Below are 18,718 nucleotides of genomic sequence, written 5' to 3' on the forward strand. Positions count from 1 at the left end.
TAGCCCTAAGTGGTCTTCGGTCATTTTAGACTGAAAAGTTTTAAGGTTTAAATTTTTAAGCATTTTTACTTCATCAGAATGGCACAAAACTTGGTGACCTTTGCAGCATTTTAACACAGAAATTGTAGACATAATTTAAAAAAATAATGAATGTTATACAATAATGAAAGTCACACTTGTTATCTTTACAGTCAAAAATAAACACAATGGGAAATGACTGGGAAATATGAAAATATAGCAGTTTTGGGGGGTGCATTAGCCATGATGATACAGTTTTTGATAATGTCTAAATATATATCCAAATGCAAAACCTAATTAAAGTAAGTAAAATAAATTAAAATATTTTAATGCTCACATTGCCAATGTATTTATTTAGTGAGTGGCCATAAAATAAACAGGACAATGAAAAGTCCAGTGAAAAGTCTGAATCGGGAAAGAAATATGCACAGATTACAATGTAACAGAAATTACTACTATAATTTGAGTAAATTTTCATGAGCTGTATGAAAAAGGCGGACAGGCAACCTTGAAATATGCTTGAATTTTTATATATTAACACCACAACACTCAAGATTTGCTTTATTAATGTTTTTATTCATTTATTTTTATGTATTTAATTTTTTAGAAGTGTTTCATATTAAGAATAGATTTAAATGACGCTTCATGTCAGAATAAATGTTTTTTTTTTGTGTTGTTGTTTTTTTTGTTTTTTTGTAAAGATAAGATCAGAAATGTGAATGTAGTACAATCAAAGTAACTGTGGAGCAAGATGACTGCATATAATCTCACATGGCTGTAGCACAAGCATAGCCCAGTGACTCGAAACAGGCTCTATCATTCCAGCAATGGTTGACTGTAGGGTGAAAAATATTAAACAAGTTATTCTGATCATTACAGTGATGATACAATCAACATAATACAGAAATGTTCAACTTAAGGCTCTTAAGTTAAAAAAAACTTAACTTAACAAAAAAACAACAGATTGCATTCTTACTGGTCCAGTTGATCTCCATACAGTTCTCGGAACCACCGACATTAGGTTCTACACTGCACCAGTTGGTATAGTCATATGGAGTTCCATCACTCCACATCCACTCTCCATCCTAATGAGTAAAGAGAGTGACAGTAAAGAGTGTACTGCTATACTCAGGTAATTAGGTTAAACCATATTTATGTTAAAAGAAGAAATTTCATTCTAGGCAAACAAATACACCGATCAGGCATAACATTATGACCACTGTGGGTGGGATTTATTAGGCAGCAAGAGAATATTTTGTCCTCAAGTTCATGTGTTAGAAGTAGGAAAAATGGGCAAGTGTAAAGATTCGAGTGAGTTTGACAAGGGCCAAATTGTGATGGCTAGATGACTGGATCAGAGCATCTCCAAAACAGCAATGGGGTGTTCCTGGTCTGCAGTGGTCAGTATCTATCAAAAGTGGTCTGAGAAAGGAACAGTGGTGAACCGGAGCCAGATACCACAGCATACCTTCAGGGGTCTAGTGGAGTCCATGGCTATTTTGCCAACAAAAGGTGGACCAACACAATATTAGGAAGGTGGTAATAATGTTGTCCCTGATTGGTGTAAGTCTATGTAGCCCACACAACTTAACTTACTTGTTCACCATCATGAGCACCAACCCAAGATTGTGTGGAAGAAGAAGGCAAGAGACTCAGGAGAAAATCGTTTTCCAGTTTACTGTGCACAGATGCGAGACTTGCACCAAGACTTTGACAGTTTCTCTAAACAGACAGATTTTTTTTTTATTGTCAATAAAAAATATAACATTTTTAGTATAAAGCACAAAGTGACTTTTTAAGCAATTTTTTTTAGTCATTTGCAAACAACGTCTGGACTGATTGTTATTTGCTCAATATCAGTTTTCTGCATCGTTTATTTGCAAGAAAAGGAAGTTTTACTTAAAAATGTAAAAAAATAAAAATCACCAGTAACTATTGTAGCACATTACCTCTGCTGTGATCCAGTTAACCTTCCCAGGGAAGAACTTGTAGCATTGGACTCCAAAATTCTCCATCCATAGGGGCATTTTTCAACTAAATTAATTGCATCCAGTACATAAATATAAGGCTCTTGTGATATTCACAGCAGAAAACTCTTTTGTTATTATTATTATTATGATTTTATGTAGCTTATTTTATGTTTGTGTGATTTTAAGCTCCAAATGTATGTACTATTAATCATGCAAATATTGATCAATAAAATATTATATATTTCCTGCTATCCCTCCCCATAAAGCTACAAAACATCAAACGTTTGGCAGAACAAGAGGTTAAAATGGAATAACAATAGGTTTTTACAAATGAAAGTTTTGGTTACCTTCTGCATTCCCCATGGAGAACACAGTGAAAAGAAGCAGCAGACTTCTCAGCACTGCCATGATGAACCTGAAATAAGGCATAAGCAGGAAAATGTATTGTCTGCACTCATATTCTGCACACTCTGGATTCTCAATGTATTTTAAAGACAAAGATACTTTATATAGAAAGGTTATTCAGTAGTTCTCTGTGCTAAAAACTCACCTTGGTTTTCAGATCGTTCCCTTGAGAATCTCAGAGGAATATTTTGTGAAGCTCCAGAAAGGGCCCTGCTTTTATACTGTACTTCAAGTCAAGTGTGTATAAGTCATAAGGAGGATACAGGATGTGACTGTCTAATCTGTGGACTTAATAAAATCCACAAATGGGAGAATGGGGTAATATGAGCTTTTATTTAAAAAAAATATATATATACACATATTAGATTAGGTTATTATGTGTTTTTTTTTTTTTCACTTTATAGTAATATAGTCATGAGGGACGGTTAAGAAAATATTAGTCATATTCCTCATAAAAATTTGAAACTGTGTAAAGTATACTCATTTTCTTATATAAACCTTGCAGAAACATCCAATACTTCTTTGTGAATGGTGCCTATTTACCTTTTTTTCTGATGTCTGATCTAGGAAGAAATATTGACTATTTTATTTTTTTTTTCTTTTCACTTTGCTTTCACACCCGTCTGATAGGTGTGCTGGGAAATCAAACACAACAGAAGACAGAGACATTTACACCCAGAAATTTAAAACACAGTTGAAAGCAGGGAACTGTTTTTCATTCCGATTTATTTTAAAATATTTTTTTTTATTCTAGTTCTAGAGATCGAAGGTCTTTTCCATTCTTTCACAACTATGTTTTGTTACTGAATAAATCCGTTCTGTTGAACCAGTCAGTCCATCTGGTATGGATGCTTTTGAAACAAAAAACTTCAAAAAAGGAAAGGAAGGAAAGGACGTGACGTGAGGCCAAGTATGGTGACCCATACTCAGAATTTGTGCTCTGCATTTAACCCATCCAAGTGCACACACACAGCAGTGAACACACACACACCGTGAACACACACCCAGAGCACTGGGCAGCCATACTGCTATCGCTGCGGCGCCCGGGGAGCAGTTGGGGGATCGGTGCCTTGTTCAAGGGACTCACCTCAGTCGTGGTATTGAGGGTGGAGAGAGTGCTGGTTATTCGCTCCCCCCCACCTTCAATCCCTGCCGGACCTGGGACTCCAACCCCGCAACCTTTCAGTTACAAGCCCGACTCCCTAACCTTTGTTGTTATATTACTCCCTAAAAGCTTTGTTGTTATGCCGTTTTGAAACTTTTGTAAATTTCAATGCCTCACTGCTCATCTTATACATGTGAGCATGTGTGTAATAGGCAAATGGAGAGTGATAATGGGCACTGATTATCCTGATTAGCCAAGCCCTCCTAAAAACACACAAAAAACAAACACTACAACAGTCAACACAGAGGTTGATGATGATTCATATACTGTGATCTCTAACAAATTTGCTGAGAGAATTGTATTTTTTAGCAAAATGGTAACAGGCCATCTACTGATGGTGAGTTAAAGTGAAAAATGTGTGTGCGGATTTTGGCACCTAGTTTTGTTGTTGGGTGACGGGTCTTTTGGATTACTTATTACATACTATGTATAACTGCGTGTCAGATCGGTTCAGCTGATACGGATGTGTCTGGCTAAGTATGAATGGTTTCTTTCTTATCTCCTTTACACAGTGCCAACTGGGTTTCTTAACTGTCTGTTTTCTTAAGCAAATCATGAAAGCCCATCTGCCTTTTGTGTGAAAAGTGATCGTGTCTTGCCTGTAGGTGGCCAAAGTAGGGTTTGCAAAAAATTCACAACAGTAAAAAATGTCTCATGATAGAATGTTCAAGGATTTTGTTCAAGGACTCCAATGATATAAGACACTTGAGTCTATGATAAACGGTCTTGGACAGGGATCTCCAACCCTGCTCCTGGAGAACTCCAAAGCTCATAACTGTTGTCTTTTCTGAGGTAAATCACATTACATGGCTAATAATAGCGCTGTTTTACTGACCGTATTAATACTTGGAAATAATATTTAACGTTTTCAAGTCTATTGATTATTTACATACATTTTTTGAAAATGTCTTAAGATGCAGTGTTACTGCACTGCAGCTATTTGAAGTTTTTTTTCTCCAATATAATTGGAGAAAAAAAACTTCAAATAGCTGCAGTGCAGTAACACTGCATCTTAAGACATTTTCAAAAAATGTATGTAAATCAATTTAAACTATAAATACAGAAATTGATTATTTTATCCTTTGTTTAGATCATACTCTTAAGCATTCTATAGTTCATTGAAAGTTTGAAGAGTGAAGAGTAGAAGAATAAAAACTATGGCATTCGAAAAGTAACAAAACAAATGTGGTAAAAGATGTGGTAAACATTTTTATCGTAAAACATTTTTAAACAATTATGTGACTTTCACAAAAAAGGGACCATGTGTGCAAGTGTTTATGGATTCTCTGTATTTATGTTGGGATTTATGGCCGAATATATCAACAGTGACGGCTGAGTCCTTTAAATTAGAGACATTACGTATTTATATATAAAAAAAACTTTCTGAGACGACTTAATATGACGTCATAAAGAGCCTTTAAAGTGAACTGGAAAGAAGCGTTCGAATGACTCTTGGTAAAAGCAAAGCTGTAGGAGGACGGGGTGGTTATTCTCTCTAACCAAATGAGCTTTAATGGTTTATAGCCACCCCACCTAACCTCATCCTTCATTAGTAATGGTTGTTGATCACTGTTAACACCTGCTATAAACCATTTTTATGAGTAGATAGAAATCAAATACATAATCAAATAATGAGGAAAATAAATTACCAAAGAGTTAGAAATACATTAATGATATTCAATGATAATGCAATAAACTCAGAGCTGAAACTAAATGATTATTGTGTTGTTGTTGTTGTGATTTCAAACACTTCAAACTCATGATTCAAATCCAGCAAGATCTGATACAGCATCCAAGGACTTAAGTGCATGTTTACAGAAACTTGAAAATATAGTAGCCCCCGTTATAGGTTAATGTGGGCTCCAAAGCTTCTTGTTGTCTTTTCTGAGGTTAATCACATACATGGCTTTTCACAAGCTGTTTTATTGATGATGTAAATGCTTGAAAACAATTTTCAAGTTTATTCATTATTTGTAGCACCATCCACCCAATAATCGCAATAAGTGTTTTGTTACTTTTAATATAACACAAATCGTAGCCTTTAAATTCTGTCAATTTTATCATGAAATACAAACAATAAATGTGCTTTTCCACTCTTTAATGTGGTGTGAGATCATCGTTTTCACCTCAGTTCAAGCAGCATGTAAATCAATCATCTTTCTCTCTTTTCTATAGTTACAGCATGAAATAAACAGGAATAAATATCAGAGGATGTTGAAAAAAATCAGAACAACTTAATTCAGCAGGTTTCTTATGTAATGATAAATTAGTGTTTTAAAATCATCAGTAAAACAGGTAACAACCTCAGAAACACCAACAATATAACTTTGCCAACATTTTATTTTATTTTGTGGAGTAAGTGGAATTTTCTCAATGATTAACTTTATTCACGCAATATAACCGAACTTTAATCTTGTAATTTTAATAATTATCTTAATAATAATTTAATATAATAATTTCTTAAATTATTATGGTAGCTATTAAAACAGCATGTTTACTAAACCACTTAATGCAAACACACTCTTGGCACAGTGGCCCAAAACACAAAAAGACAGAAAGTAAAAAAAAAAAAAAAAAAACTCACTACTCACATTTTAGTTGTAATTAACTTAACTTAGTTCAATTCTTTCGGCAAATTCATCCACAATGTCCTCAGCATTTAATTTAAGGCTTTGTGTATTCGTAATGGAAAGAATGGCTACTTTCGATAGTCTTTTGATAAAAGAGAATTAAAATGGTGCAAATGTTGCTAAAGCTAAATATGATACAGTTGTGATACATTCTTTTCAACTAGCTAGGTACCAGCCTCACACAGGTTTTTTATTTTTAATTAATAATTATTATTTTATTTGGCCATGGCAATGCAGCGTTTGCACATAGTTTAAAAAAGTTCTACGACAGCAATGTAACAATGCACGCAATAAATTACAGAGCCCTGCAGATGACAGACTGACTACTTATTAATTTATTTAGGCAACAAATAAACAATACATTCCATCGTTTTAATTAAAACGCTCCTCTTGGCGGGCCCCCAGTCAGCCAGGGCCCATATGCATGTACATACCCAGACACTACGCCTCTGCACATTTAGTGGGTCTTCCATATTTAACACACGTGATTCAGATCATCAGCTCATTAGGAGAGAGAAGGATGAACTGAACTGAGTGTGTCAGATAAGAGAGACATACAAAATTTGCATAGCAGTGCGTCCCCAAAAGCAGAATTGAAACCACAGGCCTAGTAGTTATCAGCGATTTCGCGTTTTTGATCGCTTTTGCGCCCCCTATTGGCTGATTGGCGTGTGTCTTGGCCAAGTTTCAAGTCTCTAGGCCTTCCGGTTTGATCTTCACGATCAGTTTTAGGGCATCATCATCATCCAGTGTATTACAAATACAATATTTGAGCTTCAACCCCTAAAAAAGGCAAGATTTAAGCATATGGAATGGTATTATGTGGTTTCATCATCAGAGGAGGGGCTCGCAAAGATGCCGGTGCCTCAATGACTCGCATGTGAAAATCTGCCCATTTTGTTGTTTTTAATGTTACGTTCAATTTATTTATTAGCTTTTCATCGACTCAAGAAACCCCTGCAGTTCCCTCTCGAACCCATTTGGGAATCTCTGCTCTAGAGTCCAGATCATGGAACCACAGCGACATCTAGTGTCTCGGTGAAATATCACAATATTACATTATAATGTTCTAAAAATCCTACAATTTTGTCATGTCTGCTTGTTATACTGTGTTATGCACTCAAATCAGAATATGGCCTAACAACATACAAACTGTCTGCTGGAATTGTAGCACTTTTATGTGCTTGTATTCAAAAAAGGGGAAAAAAAGGCCACAGGCCAAATAATGATCAAATATGCAAATTTGACTAATGGCTGATGGTTGGCACGGCCACATAACACACTCTCTGTTGATCCGTTGAAAAACATTTGAATATTATATATAGAGATACCATCATTTTAGGTTTCATCATGAATACTTAAAGCAAGGTTGATGTCAATTGAGTTTAGCAGCGACATGAACCCAGACTTGGTACTGAAGGTGCTTTCCTCTTTTGGTCAGGTGACTAAACTACAGCCTTTTCCATTCTTTACACTACACAAGAACCAGCTTCTACACTTTGTCTAACATGGGGTCTTCTCTGCACAGTACAAAAGGCTTTTGAGTGACCAATCAATTGTATGCTTGTCACTGATGGATTGTAGGGGTCAAGCTCTATTCAAGCAGAGATTGTCCAGCTGAGTGACTCATGTTATTCAGGTGGCCTGTCCATGAAGCATTTTATTCATCCAGGTCATTGTAGTAGGCTAGAATTTAGTTAAAACAACTGCACTTTTTCTTTTAAAGCAAACAGTGTTGTAAAGGATGTTTGGTCTACGAAGTGGATTGGCTATGTTCAGAATAGAATACTATCACACTTCTCTTTCATTTGGAAGGACATTTGCTATAATATGCATACAATGCACACTTTACAAAATACTTATCCCACAATGTAATAAGCTTAACTTGACCTTTTATTTCTAGTTTGATAAATAACCTGTTTTATTTTTTAAAACTCTTTTTCACTTATTTTATGAGATTGCCAGAAATTGTCACACAAACTGGAAAAAGAACTGAAAAATAACCACTTTCATTTTCAGCCTGAATGTTTTATGCCACTCGCATGAGGTCATGTAACAGCCACGTAACATAACTACTGTTCAAAGCATTTATTGAGGGATAATGCCTAATGTTTTAGTTACAGCCCTGATTACATGTCATCTACTTAGAAAATATTATTCTTAGGCATGTGTCAAGACAGACAGTTTTAAAGTGCAGTACATGTACAGTATGTCACACTCCAAAGGTTTATATTGTTTCATTGGCTTTCAAGCAAGACATCACCCAGTCTTTTAAGCATTCAGGAAAATATGTCATATGCAACCGGTTTTTCTCCTAGACAATGCTCATGTTGCCTAATTAGAACACTACTTCAGGTATGTGCATTATGTCTACTAACTTTCTACAATAAAAAAAAAGTGTTTGTACATACTAACATTAAAAACATTGCCAGAGACATTTTTACATTTGGTATTTCATGATGATGATACATGTTTTTTTTTTAACCCTAAAAGACTAACATATAACTTCTTAATTTCTAAAATGTGATTAATTGCAAAGTTTGCTAAGTGTCTATTTCTATGTATATGATATTTAACCTAGCATTTAATTATAAATTTATTCAATTATAAATAACTGTTTTAAAATACAGTATTACATTATTACACTCATCTTTACCCTCCTAAAATATACTTTTTAATTAAAATTTTTTAATTAAAATTATAAAAGTATAATTCACTACTACTCCAAAGTTTTTGAGCAGTAAGATTTTTAATGTTTTTGAAGAAGTCTCTTCTGCTCACCAAGCCTGCATTTATTTGATCCAAAGTACAGCAAACACAGTAAAATTCTGAAATATTTTTACTGTTTAAAATAACTGTTTTGTATTTAAATATATTTTAAAATATAAATTTTCAGCACCATTACTCCTGTCTTCAGTTTCACATGATCCTTCAGAAATAATTCTAATGTGTTGTTTTTCTGTTCAAGAAACATTTTTATTATTATTATTACTATTATTATTATCAATATTTAAAACTGTTGAATCACTTTTTTCAGGATTCTTTGATGTACAGAAAGATCTGAAAAGCTTTTGTAACATTATACACTATACCAGTTCAAAGTCAGCATATTTATTTATTTATTTATTTATTTATTTTTTGGGAAGGAAATAATAGAAATGTATACTTTTATTTAGCAAGGATGCTTTAAATTGTTAAAAAAAAAGTGATGATAAGGACATTTATAATGTTACAAAAGATTATATTTTAGATAAATATTGTTCTTCTAAACTTTCTATTCATCAAAGAAACCTGAAAAATTCTACTCAGCTGTTTTCAACATAATAACAATGATAATACAATTTTTTGAGCAGCAAATCAGAATATTAGAATGATTTCTGAAGGATCATGTGACTAGAGTAAATTTAGCTTTGAAATCACAGGAATAAATTACATTTTAAAATATATTCAAATAAAAGGAGTTAAGTAGTAAAAATATTTCCAAATGTTACTGTTTTTACTTTATTTTGGATCATATAAATGCAGGCTTGGTGAGCAGAAGAGACTTCTTCAAACAATATTTAAAATCTTACTGTTCAAAAACTTTTGACTGGTAGTGTATATTCAATTTAAATGGATTATTTTATTAAAATAATTATTATTTTGTTATTTTATTCATTTATAAAGATTACAATTATAAAAAAAATTTGTTGTTGATACAAAATGTACTCTTTATTTTTTATTTTTTGCCCCCAAGGTAGGCCTACACTACAACTTTATATCTAAACACAGGTTTTGGAACAACATTTCCACTATAAATGTGTTCAGGAGCATCAACAACGTTAATTTCTTTATAAGAATAATGATACAACGCTTCTTAATGTCACAAAATCAGGTGTCAGGTAGGCGAGCTGTCCTCGAAACCGCGCATGCTCAGCTGAGTCACACGTCCAGGCAGTAACTGCACGGATATACTTCTCATTTACTTCCATCCATAGCACGGTGACGGGTCTCTAAGCAGCCTGACACAGGAGAGAGAGAGAGCGGCTGGAGGCAGTTTAAGGGAGGGGGGCAGCAGCAGTCGATGCTGGTGACGCAGGAAAAACACCCAACAGCAGACAATAAACCAATGATCTGATCGCAACACAGGCGTGATATTTATAATCGGGACAGCCAGGCACATGCACGCGGCTGAGTAATTATTAAACAGCACTTAAATGATCCGATCTGGGGTCGTATGGAGGAAAGATCCAGTTTGATTCTCGGTAAGTGGGTTTGTGTGTGAAGCTAAAGGAAGCTAGCGGCTAATAGCAGATGATTTGCAAGTCAGTGCTCACTTAGCTTAGCTCGAACAGCTCAATGAACGAAGGTAAAGACGTCTGGATATTTGTCACTTCTTGCAGATTTTCAATCCTGTCGTACTTTACCTGCACGGCCGATTTTATGATCTATTCGAGCTAATTAGCATTTGCATTTAACGGCAGTTCAGTTTGAGGTGGTTGATTTGTGGCTAAACAAGTGGTTTTGACGTGGGCAGGTCGGTTGTTTTTTAGCACAAGTTGGTCTTTTTCGTTTCTGCCAAGTTGTGAATTATAACACGAGCTTGTTGGATAATTAAAAGGGGTGTTTTGATGCGTTAACGGCTTTGGATTCACTGTCACGAGCTGATTGTGTTTTGCTGGAGTCCAGCTGTTAGCCGTTAGCATGTTAGCCTGTTTCTGCTGCTGTATTTACATTCACTTTCGCTCTTACTTTTGAGTTATAAAATAAGATTGTATGTACCAAAACGGTGTCATGTGAAGCCTCGGAGCTTTAATAGCATTTTATGCATGGCTGGCTACACAGATAAACCTGTTGTAACTCTGATTGTGTTTGGAGGAGGAAACAGGCCTGAACTGCCACAGTTTCAAACTAGGCCCGATACATAATGGCTGTGTCTCAAAAGCAAGTGTGCTGCCCACCCAGACAATATTTTTGGGCATCGTAGGCACGTTTGCAGCGTTTAAACCGACTGAGACTGAAAACCTAGTAAGCTCCCTACCTTGACAGCATTTTTGGGCGTCGTAGGCTGATTATGTAGGCAGCTCACTGTGTTTTGAGAGACAGCCAATATCACCTCTTATGTATAATTCCGTTTTCTGGAATTTGGAGATGAATTCTGGTAGGTGCAATATTTCTATTGACTATATGGGATACGCCCATATTTGGCAATTAAGTGACAGTAAAATTAATTTCCTCCCATTATCTGAGAAGCTCAATCTGTACGTATTTATTCTGCTTGCCAGCCCTTGGGTATCTGTTTGGTTTATGATGACAAATGTGAAAATGTTTGTTATAATGAGATACATTATATTACGTATCTGTAGTGTGGTGTCTCATTGATTCAGGGAAATGTTTTTGTGTTCATTATGCATATAGCAGCATGTCCATAATTACTGCCAAACCAGCAGCATAGTTAAAAGTTTCAACCAATCGTTTACTCAGACTGCTTATGTGTGGTGTTGTGTTGTGATTTGAGGGTATTTACATTTTTCTCTATTTGAGAATCTATACTACTTCATTTTCATTTAAGGCCTTATTGAACCATGTTGGTCAAATGTGCTTATACATTATGACTCTGACACTTAAAAAATGTAAGTTTAATTTGATATCACAGTTTGAATAGATGTTTAAAACATTGTGTAATACTTTCATCATTCAATAATGCTGCAGTATTTTAATGAAATGCTGTTTTTTTTAAATAAAATACTAGGAATTCTCACTCTTATCAGCAACCAAGGTGCATGAGGTTTATTTACAAAAAAAAATCCACTTATCTTTACAGAAATCAGTGTCTGAAAGCCATGTCAGTGTCTTGTATGAAATTTTGGTGTTTGTATTATTATTTATTTATTTATTTTAATAGCCAACAAGAATGTTTTGCTCATTACAAATCGGACTTCCACTGAATTGTTTAGTGAAGCTGCAGCTATTCTGCCTCATTTGTTTAAGAGTCAGTTGGCACACAATGAAAAAAGACAGTTGTCTGTTTAATGTAATAAAACCCTAAGTGTGATTTTAAATGTCCCAGGCTCTTTAAACTTAATATAAATAGTTATGTTGAGTAAAATATATATTCTGTTGAATTCAGTAGCACATCCATGATAACTAGCATAATGTTATGTTGCTATACTTTAGTTTCTGCTCTTAAGTCTATAAACTTTTTAACATCAACTACTTGTTATATTTTCAATTATACTTTGCATTGTGATAAATGTCCAGTAAGCAAAGAAGTGCTTGATGTGTTTCTGTGGCATTTCACCAGTAGTAGTGTGTGCTCTGCACTGCTTTTTCTTTACTTGGCATTGTATTTATGTACTAACCAGACCTGTTTTGTATGCTATGATTTAATGCACTTTGCACTAGCCAGCAGCATCCTCCTGGGAAGCATTACATGCACTATAAAAGTAAAACATCATCTTCTTGTTTTGAGCTATATATCTTGTAGTTTTGTAGTAATTTTAAAGCAATATCTGACCAGATAAGGACACTAGAAATGGATTTTCAAGAATCTTCAAAACGAACAGTTTGAAATTGCACGTTGTTTCCGAACAGCGATATATTTTTTTTTTTTTTTTGTTACAATGGCTGTGCAGTTAGTTTTTATCAGCAAACAAATTTGAATTCAGTGAATATATTAAATATTCTGTAATTTTATACTAAATACTTTACATCTATACAAATGGCATTATAAAGAGCTTTGTGAATAGTTAAATGCAAGCCTGAATTTAAAATAAAAATGCAGTTGAAATGGCACCCTATTTACTTTTTATGTATACTTGGTCTTGTTGTACAAGAATCACCCATGCATGTTGTTTCAAAGAAAAAATGTCTTGTCTTACAATTTTGAATTGCATTATGAAAGCTTGCTCCTCCTTTTCCTTTTTGGCTGACATTTTACTGTCTGCAGGCCTTTCTGTGATGTGCTGTTAACCAATAGCCAAACAGTTATTTAGTCATTGGTGTAGATATCTCACCTTTGGTCTAGCTCCGTTCTCGTGCAACACCTACTTTTCACAATCCAATTCCCGATAGATAAAATCAGGTACCGCCTTCTTTTTTTTTTTTTTCTTGGTTGGTAGGAAATATGTCAGAAAAGGAAGTAAGTTCACGCTGATTTTATTATAGAAACATATGAGGTGCACGCCTGGACATAGCATGGAAGTGAATAAAATCTTAATTAAGTTTATTTCTGGTTATGCTCAGCGAAGTATTTCATTGGCTCTTTGTAAGTGCAGGCTCCATGAAATGATTAAAAAAAAAAATATTATGCAGTAGTCATGATGTAAAAACATTTATCAGAAGGTGTGTTTTAAAGATTCTGATGTTAGTCTCTTTATTTTTCAGGTTATGCAATGGTCTCTGCAACATATCCAGTCCCCCAGGTGGTGCTTTCACTTTCAGAAGTGTGCCGGTTCTCCGTTGCTCCTAAGGAGAAACTGATTTCTTCTGGTGTGCCAGCGACATAAGCAGACAAGATTGCAAAGATCTGCCCCGTGTCGAGTATGACGGCCACGACCCGTGGCTCTCCTGTGGGAGGGAATGACGGTCAGGGCCAGGCTCCGGATGGCCAGTCCCAGCCACCCCTGCCCCAGAACCAGGTCAGTGCCCCATTTTGAGTTTCCCCTTTCCCTTCAGATCCCTGTCGAAACAACTGCTTTTTGCTGTTGCTGTCGCTGAAGAGAATTTGTTTTATCAGTAAGGTTTACAGTATCATTGCGTTGTGCTGCGTTATGTTCTTCAAACCACATCTGATCAGTTTTGACAGTTGACGTTCCAACAAAAAAACATTTGCCGACTCCCATAGATGCAAATGTGTTTCTGTAATTGTGATCTGTCCTGGTAGGAACAGATATCAACAGGGGGAAATGTTATTAGGTAACTGTAGGATGATCAAAAAAAAAAAAAAATCACCTCTCTTGTATCATTTAACAGTTTTTTTATGGTTGTACTTATGGTGTTTCATTAGGTAAGAGATAAGCATGAGCTTATATCGGCATTTTGTAATACTTAATTGAATTTTACATTCCAATTGTATAAATGTTAACCTTGTACACTACTAAAAGCATGGAGTTTTAGGTATTTTCTTAGTCATATCTGTAAAATCACCAGTACTTTTTTTTTTTTTTTTTTTTTTTTTTTTTTATTTTTTTTTTTTTTTTAATAGACGGGTAGACACTTTGATCACAAAATGTGTACACATTTTCCATTTTTCTTCAGTGCTGTCTGACAGTTATTCACAGCTTTCTACTGCATTATTTGAATTGCTTTATTGTTCTTTGGGCTCGTATTGTAGTGTCGTTAATTTCAAGTTTACCTTCCACTAAATTTCATCTAATACACCCAAACACAGATTGTGTTTGTGTTTTTGCATCACGCTTAGTTTGTTCTTTCCTACTAATTGGGTGGGGCAGAAAATGCTGTTAATTTGACCATACGTTATGCAGAGAGTCAAACGTTTAGCTTAGTGAGACATTAAAGGGTTAGTCCACCCAGTCAATGGAGATATTTTAATATACGCCATCATTTTTACATATACTATATATATTTTCATCTACAAATATGGTAAATAGAGGCTCAACCGTGTGTACTTAATGAGAGAAGAAAGTTTGTTGGTTATCACATATCAAACAAACATGTTTCAGCTTTTGTTTGCCATATTTGATGTGGTTTATGTATGTCTGTTTATTAGTATTAATATGTGAATAAAAGCCTAAATTAAATCATATCAAGTAGGGATGTGAAAATAAATCGAGTTGTGGATCGAATTTTTTTTCCAAATGCATTGCAATCTCTTTTGAATCATTTCTGAGCTTAGTTTTTAACAGAAGATGGTACTGCAAGCTTTAGAAATAGCTGAACTCTGCTTGCTTCATGTTCTTTACACACCCCTTTTGAACCTAAAATATTACTTCATAAAATTCAAAAAGGTTGAAGCGAATTACAGGAGTGTTCACAGTGGGCTGTGTTTACATTAATCTCATGTCATTAACACTCTTTTTGTTGATCATTTAAGTGTGTGGCATTTTCTAAAACAAGCCTAGAGCACCTTCTGCTGTTAAAAACTAAGCTCAGAATCAATTTGAGAGAGAATCAGGATATATTTGAAAAATCACTGAATCGATCCATGAATTGATCACCACACCCCTAATATGTAGCCATTGTTTTTCTTCAGCACACTTGGATTAAAGGAGTCCTGTTATGCTCTTTTACAAAGTCTTGATTTTGTTTTGGGGGTATACCAGAACATGCTCTCATGCTTGGTGGTTTAAAAAAACGCGTTATTTTTCACATCATTTACATTTATTACAATACGTTTCTCTCCAGCCTGGCATAAATGGCTCGATTAGTTCCAGGTTTGACGAAGGCCCGCATTCCCAAAAACTAAATGTGTTGTGATTGGTTAGCTGACCCAGTGTGTTGTGATTGGTGAACAGCTTAGACCGTGTTTCAGTACTGCCACGCCCCTTGCTGAAGCTACAGTAGTGTTGTGTCCTATCGTCAGAAGATAGGCTGTTATCGTGCTAATTTATTTTAATTATTTACATGCTTAGTTTCATTGCCCGAAACCAGCTCCAGCATAAGGCTAAAAGCAGCCTAATATTTTTAATATGACTTAATTTGTATTTAACATGACAACAATTGAATAAAAACCATTGTAACTTACTAATTATAATGCGTACATTTCCTTATTCAAAAATCAGCTACAGAAAACAAGCAAAGAACATTAAAATGATCAAATAACATCATCACTGATTAGCCTAGCCTAGTCTAGTGCAAGTTTATGCATTTTAAAAAACACTCGAATTATAAGTGAAGCTATCTACACTGCATGATGAATAAATCTCTTACCACACACTGTACATATCTGCGGCACGTTACGGCTCCGCCACCGGAGCAGATCGCGGTCACTCTAGTCAAGGCTTGTTTATAACAGCCGCACTGCGACTCATTGAGGCATCACAGAAGCAGCTTTCCACGCTGCATCGCTAAAGTTAGGCTAATCTCCCACCTCGTCTCTACCCACCCCCCAACCAATCAAATTTCTGTAAGCGGGATTTATTTTAATGATATTTTAATGGCCCGCATTGTGACCTCATAACACCTGGAAAACAATGCTGTAGTCCAAACGAGCCGTTCGTTGTAGTTCTTGAAAAGGGAATTTTTTTTAATAACGAAATATCTCCATTTGGAATGGACTTTGAGATTTGAAACTTTTTTTTTTTTTTTTTGCCCAAACATACCACACACTGACTGAAATTCAAAAAGTGAAAAAGCATAATAGGTCCCCTTTAAACCACTTGATTTATGTGGATTTCTTTCTTGATGATTTTATAAACTTTTTAAAGCTTTTTGGGGGGGCAAAAAAAAAAAAAGGAGAGAAAATAGACCAATTTGGAGTAGACGTCACAGTTACATCACCTGCAGCTGTGCATGCATTGTGGTGGCAGAAAAACACTTGTAAGAGAAAAAAGGTATTGTGCCTTTGGATTTCAGAATGGGAATGCAAATCATTTTTATAGAATACTGTCGTCAAAGATGCCATCTGAAGCTAAACGCAGACGTTTAAAAGGGTCATCGGATGCAAACTTCACTTTTACATGTTGTTTGAACATTAGTGTGTGTTGGCAGAGTAGGTACAAATCTTCCCTATAATGATAAAAATCCATGCAGTGGTTTTTAATTAATCTGTAAAAATAATATCCCCTTTTTCAAATCGAGCCATTCTCAGATGACGTCACACCGACAGAGTCCGCTCCCACGATAGTTGATTGACATGAGCGTCTTACCTCAGATCAGCTGTAACAGTCTGACCTCCGTTGTTTCGATGCCAAAGGAGGGATGTAATTTTTTATGAATCTCTGCAATCACCTTTCTTAATAACATGCTAGTTAGCAAGTTTTGTGGCTAAACACCCCGAATGAAGCTAAAGTAAACAATCTCAGAGCAGCATGTCACTCCACATGGAGTAGACAGGGGCAGGGTGAGCAGAGCTCATTTGCATTTAAAGGAACAATCCCTCAGAATGGGATGATTTTTATAGAGCTCATTTTGACAAGGTGAAAAGGGTGTTGTTTTACACAACCATTGAGAATTTTTAACCAAAGTATATTATAGACTTTTCATTAAGACCCTAAAGAATCATATCAACTTGTAGAAAATGGCCATCTGATGACCCCTTTAAGCGGACAGGCTATGGATGAAACCTACTGTGATTACTTTGCTTTTAAAGCATAAATTTGCTTTAAACAAATTGTCTACATAATATTTACATGCAGTTCATAGAGGACATTGTATTACAGTTACCGCGTGAAATGCTATTTAAACCTGTTACATTTTATATTACGTTTACACAATTCTGACTTTTTTTCTCCGCAAATGGAAATTTATATCTCATAGTTCAGACTTTGTAACTTGATTTAACTCAGCAATAGCAAGCAAGAGGGAAAAAACTCCCAGAAGTGTGGGTGAACTCGTGATTCAGAGCCGAGAGGAAAAGAGAGAATGACGAGTTGATTTTTTTCCTATCAGAATTGTAAGAATAAAGTCAATATTTTGAAAAATAAACTCAGATTTATTCTTTTAATCCATGGCTTTCATAGACTGCTATTTGAAAACGGTCATTTTCTGCCACTGGATAACCCCCGCCCACAAAAACATCATCACTGTTTGTAAACACAGAATTGGTCTGTATCTACATTTAGTTTCAGAAGATAAAAAATCTCTCTTGGATTTCTCAGGAGCAAGTGTATATCTGCCTTTATTTTGTTTCTGAGTGAATAACGTTTTAACAATGTTTTAATGCATTTGTGGTCAAAAAACTGAAACCCCAGCATTATGACCAAAGAAAAGGCGAGAGGCTCCCTTTGATTATGTTGCAGAGGGCAATTGTTATGTTCTCCAGGGATAGACTGCAGCAGTGTTATCTATTACACCTGCGCTCACCGAGCGCATGTTAAAAGGCAGGAATCAATGAGGATGAGACGCCTGGCAGAGAAAAGCACACCAGTTGGTTAGAAATGTGTAGCGCCTAGACATGAGAAGCAAACTGGCTATGTAGGTCAGCCAAGCAGAAGGAGCCTTTTCCAGCACACCCCCACATTTCCCAAGTTCCGCAGGCTCCATTCAGCTCTACATGCAGAGCTACAGCCCACATGCATCCATTGACACGGCACAGGAAACTCGGAGCATCTTAAACCTGCTTTATCCTCCTAACGCTTTCCCTTTCATTATATTAATCCCTTACATGGATATATACTTTGTGCTTGCTTATTGGAAGGATTAACCTGTCACTAAGATACATGAATCATTAAGTTGGTTTATGTTTGTTGAGTGTGGCTTTCTTGTTTTTTTACTGTCAATTATACCACATGAGGTGTTAACAGAAGAACTACAATTTTTTTTTTTTTTAAATCTAGATATGCCTTAAAAAATTATATCAGTGTTATCAGATGCTAACTTGGCATAAACTAACCAAATAAATAAAATATATTGGCAAGTTGAAATTAAAA

At 35.3% G+C, this 18,718-nt stretch overlaps 1 protein-coding gene and 1 pseudogene across 5 annotated transcripts in view; one reads left to right on the forward strand and one right to left on the reverse strand.

Moving 5' to 3' along the window:
- Positions 1 to 665: 665 nt before the first annotated feature.
- LOC127171244 (ladderlectin-like) lies at positions 666 to 2,660 on the reverse strand (annotated as a pseudogene).
- A 7,450-nt stretch (positions 2,661 to 10,110) lies between these two features.
- The window catches only part of usp9 (ubiquitin specific peptidase 9), a 37,267-nt gene continuing 28,659 nt past the window's right edge, over positions 10,111 to 18,718 (forward strand). For all 5 annotated transcript variants that reach the window (XM_051118253.1, XM_051118257.1, XM_051118254.1 and 2 more), the window contains exons 1-2: positions 10,111 to 10,432; positions 13,554 to 13,807. In XM_051118253.1, coding sequence (XP_050974210.1) covers positions 13,712 to 13,807 — 96 coding nt within the window. In that variant the 5' untranslated portion in view covers positions 10,111 to 10,432; positions 13,554 to 13,711. The remainder of the gene's footprint in view (positions 10,433 to 13,553; positions 13,808 to 18,718) is intronic.

The sequence above is a fragment of the Labeo rohita genome, chromosome 9, assembly GCF_022985175.1.
Source record: "Labeo rohita strain BAU-BD-2019 chromosome 9, IGBB_LRoh.1.0, whole genome shotgun sequence".
NCBI classification, from domain to species: Eukaryota; Metazoa; Chordata; class Actinopteri; order Cypriniformes; family Cyprinidae; genus Labeo; species Labeo rohita.